Source organism: Rhinopithecus bieti, unplaced genomic scaffold (genome assembly GCF_001698545.2).
Source record: "Rhinopithecus bieti isolate Rb0 unplaced genomic scaffold, ASM169854v2 scaffold_40273, whole genome shotgun sequence".
Classification (NCBI taxonomy): domain Eukaryota; kingdom Metazoa; phylum Chordata; class Mammalia; order Primates; family Cercopithecidae; genus Rhinopithecus; species Rhinopithecus bieti.
The window spans coordinates 10,646-18,748 of NW_016816374.1; the positions used below are offsets into that span (position 1 = coordinate 10,646).

The window sequence follows — 8,103 nt, forward strand, 5'->3', positions numbered from 1 at the left end:
TGTGGCACGTGCTGGGCAGAAAGGCTACCATCACCGCACTGAGATCAATAAAAAGATCTATAAGATTGGCCAGGGCTACCTTATCAAGGACGGCAAGCTGATCAAGAACAATGCCTCCACTGACTATGACCTGTCTGACAAGAGCATCAACCCTCTGGGTGGCTTTGTCCACTATGGTGAAGTGACCAATGACTTTGTCATGCTGAAAGGCTGTGTGGTGGGAACCAAGAAGCGGGTGCTCACCCTCCGCAAGTCCTTGCTGGTGCAGACGAAGCGGCGGGCTCTGGAGAAGATTGACCTTAAGTTCATTGACACCACCTCCAAGTTTGGCCATGGCCGCTTCCAGACCATGGAAGAGAAGAAAGCATTCATGGGACCACTCAAGAAAGACCGAATTGCAAAGGAAGAAGGAGCTTAATGCCAGGAGCAGATTTTGCAGCTGGTGGGGTCTCAATAAAAGTTATTTTCCACTGGAAAAAAAAAAATAAGTAGAAGTACACCCTAAAATAACAAGAAAAAGTATAGTATAATAAATACATAAATCAGCAACACAGTCTGGTCATTATTTGCCACGGCAAATAAATTCTGGTAATTCATTACCATAAAGTTTTATGAACTGTACAAAATTGTATGTGCTAAGCTTTTATACCACTGGCAGCTCAGTAGGTTTGTTTACACCAGCATCACCATATAATATGCATTGCAGCAGGACATTACGGCATCACTAGGCAATAGGAATTCTTCGTCTCCATTATAATCTTACGGGACGACCATCATATAGGCACCCAGTGGTTGACCAGATATGCATGACTGTATATGCATCAGATTGCTCAGCAGGTGTCTCTGCAAAGTACCCTTGAGCAATCAATGTGAGAGAGAAAAGAAAAGGAATTTTATCTGCCTGTTTACCTCCTTGTCTCCTGTTCCTGTTTCCTAAACTTTACACCATGGCCCTAGCATTTAAGGCAGCATTCTCTAGCTAAGGTGTCAAATACCATGCTCTGCCAAGGCAAAAGGAGCCTGAAACTGAGCATGGGGGCAGGTCTGCTTGGTTGTAAAGCAGCAGTCAAGGGGTTGGCTCTATTGCTTCTGATGCAAGATATAGGTCACCCCCAAGCAGACGAACCTAGAGAAAAGACAAGTGGCTGAGGTTGATGGAGGTGGTGGCAGTAAAGGAATTGGAGGAAGCACATAAAATGTATCACACACAGAAATGTTGTCTGGTGGGATTCAATCAGAATGGTGGCAGAAATATTAAAGGGAAATATTAGGGAAAGTTATAGGGAGTAGTCACAAACCTTTCGGAAGGCCGAAAGGTTACATAGCCTGTAATAATTGAACAGGCTGAAGGCAGCTGGTTCTTACCTTAGAGCATTAGGTCATAGGGTAAATACTAGGGACAATAGAGGCTTCCCCAGTTGAGTCTGTTTACCCTACCTCCAATAACTAACCTTTGAGCCAGATGGCCCTCTCCGGGGGAGGTCAACTAGAGATATTGCCCCCTAATGTTATTTAACTTTAGACCACGGTACCTGAGCTTTAATCATTCTGAGGACTACTCTCTTAACCATGTTAATTATCCACAAGTGTGTTGACTCAGAGCTTCTGTTGTTAATTGTATACGAAATAAATGCCTGGAGTGTGAGCCGCTCAGGGCCGGCCGCAGTGACAAACCTCTCTTGGTGTGCAGGCGGCTGGACACTCAGCAGGACTGGCAAAATAGAATATCTGTGTATCAGTGTATGTTTTATTCATCCGTCATCTGGGTCAGGGTCTGCGGGCAGACCCCCGCAGCTGATGCCCTCTTGTGAGAAGCAATTGTTATTTTAAAGAATTCTACTAGTTACATTGTCAGTAGCATTAAATGTAGAAAATTTCTGATTTCTTTCCCTTCCCCCTACCATCCCTGTTGATATGTTCCATCCCAGGTCCTGAGCCAGTTTCTATCTCAGGAGTGGGATCCAGAGGCCCATCTGTGCTGACCACCAGTCTCCCATGTCATACTTACAGTCTAGTGAGTACCAGTCTGATGCTGGATCTGTTAGCCCTGCCTCCTCATTTACATTGTAACCACCCAATGGGTTCTCCTTGCCTGCTGCCTAGACAGAGCCAATTTATCAAAACCGGGGAATTGTAATAGAGATTGAGTTTAATTTATGCAGAGCTGGCTGTATGGGAGACTTAAGTTTTATTATTACTCAAATCAGCCTCCCCAAGAATTCAAGGATCAGAGTTTTTAAGGATAATCTGTCAGGTAGGGGCTGGAGAAGTAGGGACTGCTTATTGGTCAGGTCGGAGATGAAATCACAGGGGGTAAAAGCCATCCTCTTGCACTAAGTCGGTTCCTGGGTGGAGGCCACAAGACCAGATGAGCCAGTTTATCATCTGGCTCGTGGCAGCTGATCCATCCAGGATACAGGGTCTACAAAATATCTCAAGCACTCATCTTGGACTTTACAATAGTGATGTTATCCCCAGGAGCAATTTGGGGAGGTTCAGACTCTTGTAGCCTCAGGTTGCATGAGTCGACTGCTAAACCATAATTTCTAATGTTTTGTCTAATGTGTTAGTTCTGTAAAGGCAGTCTTGTCCCCAGGTGGGAAGGGGATTTGTTTGGGGGAAAGAGCTGTTACTATCTTTGTTTCAAAGTTAAACTATAAACTAAGTTCCTCCCAAAGTTATTTTGGCTCATGCCCAGGAGTAAACAATGATGGCTTGAAGGTTAGAAGCAAGATGGACTCCGTTAGATAAGATTTCTTTCACTATCATTATTTTCTCATTTATAATTTTTGCAAAGGTGGTTTCAGCATGATCAATCTTTGCGATACATTTATTTCTGTCATGTCTGCCCCAGCACTCAGGCATAGGTTTCTACTTTATTTCTTAAAAGCCTAGTTTGTTTCTGCCAGCTCCCTCCCTGGGCACTGGTACACTCTTCCTGCCATCCATCATTATTCTGGATAGCCCTAGACCCCTTACACAGGAATCTTTCCCTCAACTTGGGATCCTGGGTCTTTAACTGTGGAATTGGCTTCTTTTATACCAGCCTTACCCATTTCTTCTTTTCTCTGTGCAACTTGCCTTATTTTAAGCTTGCTTCTTACTTTAGATAAACCCTGTGATAACTGTTACTTGATAGATATGCCTTTCTCCTGCTGCCCTCCCATACCTATCTTCTCATAGTCAGAGTCTGTACTTTGTTTAATTGCAAATATATGTCCTGTGTACTTTGTTTAGTTACAAATATATGTCCTACTAACATTTTGGTTTTCTGCCCAATCCAAATTCTTTCCTCCTACTCTGCATGCACCAAACTACAATGACACTTGATTGTGTTCTATGTTATTTTTAAAAAATACACTTTAAGTCAAATAATGTAACATAACGAATTCAACATAATTGTAATATCCAAGACTGCATATATTCTTTGTCCTTATAGTTTTAATATATTTTCAGTTTGATAAATGACTCACTTTGCCTTTCATTGCTTTATATTTATAGACATAGAGCTGGCAAGTAAAAAAAAAAAATGAACTTTAAAAAAGTTGCTTGTTCTTTCTGTTAGGTCTTCAGTGGTAAACATATGCTCTACAATTATATATTTAGGGAGGCATTTAATCAGAAATTTCAGTAGTCTTTTCCATTATTTTAAGTCCTAGAGAACATGCTGATTATTGGCTTGCTAGCAGCTCATTCATACTAATTTGCACACTTAGTAAATCAGTCTGCAAGAACTTAAAAATAAACTCTGTTCAAAACAGATTTTATATTTAATACAGGACAATTAGAGAATGTTTATGGTATTCAGAAATGAAAATGCAGAATACAAAGTTAATTTGCTGTCAGCAATCCCTTGCTTCTTTCCGTATGGAGGGGTTAATTAGAAAGTGAAATCTTACGTCAGTTGTTTTCTTTGGGTAATTTTGTCTTCTTAAACAATTATAGAAAACTTGCTGTTTAAAATGCTATCAAGCTAGAAATCCTTGATAGGTCCCCTTCGAATTTTCATTAAATGACCCATGAAGGCCTACGGAAATCCAAAAATTCAATAGCAGCCAGTCATTTACATGTATCCTATGAGGAATTCCCAAAAATTACCACAACTGTAGGGGATTATGTGGAGGGACATCACCCTGTCAGTAATGTATAGAATCTCACATGAAGATCTGGTAGTAGTGGTGGCAGAGATGGGAAGAGTCTAAGTGAGTTGTGGTGCATTTTGTTGATGAAAAAGCCAGACTCTGTGAAATATTTGAAGAGGTTTATTCTGAGCCAGTATAAGTGATCATAGACTGAAGAACAATCTCAGGAGGTCTTGAGAAAGTGCCTGAGATAGTCGAGTTACAGTTTGGTTTTATACATTTTAGGGAGACAAGTTACAGAGAAAGACATAAGGCAGTACACGTAATGTATACATTGGTTTGGCCTAGAAAAGCCAAACATCTCAATGTGAGGATAGGGAGGGCTTATTACAGTTATAGAAGGATTCAAAGGTATTTTCATTGGCAATTGGGTTAAAGAGTTAAGCTAAAGACTTGCAGTCCTGGAAAGAAATGCTTAAGTTAAGATAAATGGAGTTGTGGAAGCCAAGGTTCTTGTTATGTAGATGAGGCCTCCAGATAGCAAGCATCAGAGAGAATAGATGCTAAATGTCTTTTTTTCAGGCCTTAGAAGGTATCAGATGCTTAATCTCTCCTAGATCAGGAAAGGCCTAGATGCATTAATGAAGATTCTCTACAGATACAAAATTGCTCCCACAAAAGACAGCTTTGCAGGGCCATTTCAAAATATGTCAAAGACATGTATTTGGGGGTAAAATGATTTTATTTCATTCAGGGTTTGTTATTTGCCATGTGATGCTATACCAGAGTCAGTTTGGAATTTGTTATCTTATTGACACGAAGAGTCTGTTTCGTCAGTCTTATGATACCTATTTTAATCTTAATGATGGTCAGTTATGTCTAAACTCCAAAAGGGAAAGGATATAGCAAAGCGTGTCCAACCTCCCTTTCCATTATGGCTGGTAATTCAATGTTTCAGGTTTCCCTTGGCCCAGAGGGGGTCCGTTCAGTTGCCTAAGAGGTTGGGGTTATATTTCTGGTTGTAATATTATTGGTGGGACAAGAGTTTATTGTGAAAGGAAACTAAATCGTGAGGTCCCAAAATCACTAAGCTAAAGGGAAAAGTCAAGCTGGGAACTGCTTAAGGCAAACCTGCCTCTCATTCTATTCAAAGTAACTCCTCTGCTCACTGAGATAAGTGCATATCTAATTGCCTCCTTTGGAGAGGCTAATCAGAAACTCAGAAAAATACAACCATTTGTCTCTTATCTACCTGTGACCTAGACGCCCCCTCCCCACCTTGAGTTGTCCCACCTTCACCCACCTTTTCAGACTGAACCAATGCACATCTTACACATATTGATTGATGTCTCATGTCTCCCTAAAATGTATAAAATCAAGTTGTGCCCCTACCACCTTGAGCACATGTTTCAGGACCTCTTGAGACCATGTCACATCACAGGCGTGCATCCTCAACCTTGGCAAAATAAACTTTCTGAATTAACTGAGACCTGTCTCAGATTTTCAGGGTTCACATTATTGATTATAGGTTGAGTAACCAACATGGAAATCCAAAATTTGAATGCTCCAAAACTCCAAATGCTCAAAATCAGAAACATTTTGATCACCAACATGGTGCCACAGGTGGAAAATTTCACATTTGATCTCATATTAAGTCACAGTCAAAAGGCAGTCAAAACTTGTTTCATGAACAAAATTTCTTAAAATAGCATGTAAAATTACCTTCAGGCTATGTGTATAATGTGTATATGAAGCATAAATGAATTTCCTGTTTAGACTTGGGTCCTATCCCTAAGTTATCTCATTATGCATATGCGTGTATTCCAAAATCTGAAAAATTCTGAAAGCTAAAATACTTCTGGCCCCAGGCATTTCAGATAAGGAATACTCAACCTGTTAACAGGAAGATATATATATGTATATATATATATCCTGTTTTTTATATGTATACCTACATATGTATATGTTATTTTTTTTTAAGATGTAAATTTTCTTTAGATCATTACAAAACTGCCAGGGCATGAAAAACCAACCAAACAAGTACCCCACCCACATTTAATAGGTAGATGCTTGTTTGATACAGGAAATGGGCCCAAGGGCTGCATATTGAGTTACCTCCATAGTTAGAACTAAGAGATTGCTGTAAAGTAAATATGGAATGAGGTCCTCTACAAGTGACCACCTAAATCAGATACATTTCTTATCTTACTAGGAGCAAATGAGAATAAGGAAAAGCAGAAACAAAATGTCTACAATACCAGAAGACAATAGAAGAATACCTAAATTTACGCATAGATAGATAGGTCATAGTGAAACCATAGAATAGCAAAGATAAGATAAATTCCAAAAAGCAATGACAGAAAAAAGGCAGATTATTTTTAAAGGAACAAAAGTTATACTGAAGGCAGAATTACCAACAGTAACATTAGAAACCAAAAGACAATAGCATTATAGTGCTGATGAAAATTAACTGCCAGTCTAGAATTTTATATCCTTGTGAACTATCACTCATGAGTAAAGATGAAATAAAAACATTTGTAATTCAACAATGAACGTGAGACCATTTAAAACTCAGAGATTTTGGTAAAAGAACAAGCATAAGCCCTCTTATTGGTGAAGGAAATTGAATTCAGAAGAGAGAATTGGGATCTAAGAATAATGGTTACTAAAATAATCAGTAAATGTGGGTAACTCCCATGAGGATTTGACTGTAGAAATAATAATAAGAATAAATAATTCAGGTGTTACCAAAACAAAGTGAGCTCAATTGCTAGACAACAACTTTATAAGGAAGGATTTGCCATTATAGGCATGTAAAGTTCTTACATTTTAGAGACCAGGGTTGAATTACTGTAAGATATTTTTATGTGAAATATAGATGTTGAATATTTGGGGCAATGAAAAGTATAGGTATAGAATGTGTAATTTCTAAACCAGTAGAGGCATAAATGAAAATAAACAAAACTTGATAAATTCAATAGAATTCAAGAATAGAAAAGAACAAAATAAAACGGGATAAAGTGTGGCACAAAATGAAATGTTAAAATAAACACAAATATATCATTAATTATAATAAATATGAACAGACTAAACTATAAAAGGTGATATTTAAATGTAGCTTTATACTGTTTATAAAATTTCCTGGTAAAATATCAAAAACCTATACCAGGTATTTACTAATCATAAAATAGCTGGCATAGCTATATTAATATTAAAACAAGTAGACTTTGTGGTAAATAAATGTATTACTTAATTTAAAAAGGGAAACGTCCAACTTAGAGAAGAAACTTTGAAATTATTTATACCTAAACAAAATGTATAAAGCCAAAATTAATTAATGTAAAAAGAGAAATGAAAAAATTCAAAATGACAGTGGAAGATCTTATTAGACCTCTCTCAGTAATTGGCAGATCAAGCAGACAGAAGGTTAATAAAGCCCTACTAGACTTAAACAACAAAATTAATAAGTGTTCCAATAGCTCTTAAGGCTAGCTTGGCTTTGCTGGTAATGATTGGCCATCCTTGCCATTTACATACTACAGCACTCTGGTATCTGTCTATGACCTTCTTTCCCTGTGCTTTAGGGTACCTGGGAGAATGTGCACTTACAACTTTTCAGTAAAATCATTCAGGGAACTGCATACCAGTCTGCCCTTGTGGCAGATACTTATAAACTTCATGGGAAGGCAAGTCCAGTGCTCTCAGGCATTTGAGGTTGGTCAGGTAAAAAGGGTCATATGACATTCTTTTAGCATTCCAAATACTTTTCATTTTCCTTCCTCAATTCCTACTTCCTCTCTCCTTTAGATTTATCCTCCTTTTTTCTTCTTTTCTTGCTTTCTTTCCTTTTCCTTTCCCCTCTCTCTTCCTATCACTCTTTGTCTTTTACCCCCTAAGTATTATATTATTTTAAATCTCCCTGGTGATAGAAAAGGAAAAGTAGTCCAACCTCTTTTAAATAATAAAATCAATTTTAACCAATATTTTAAAATTGAATTTGTCAATAGTAAGTATAGGTTTT

General features: G+C 38.1%; 1 protein-coding gene across 1 annotated transcript; it reads left to right on the forward strand.

Annotated features, from left to right (window-relative positions):
* Window position 1: 1 nt before the first annotated feature.
* On the forward strand, window positions 2-485 carry LOC108517031 (60S ribosomal protein L3-like; the record flags this gene model as incomplete). Its single annotated transcript, XM_017854813.1, has 1 exon — window positions 2-485. A coding segment is annotated over one exon (417 nt), but the record flags the coding sequence as incomplete, so codon positions are not given.
* Between the last annotated feature and the right edge of the window lie 7,618 nt (window positions 486-8,103).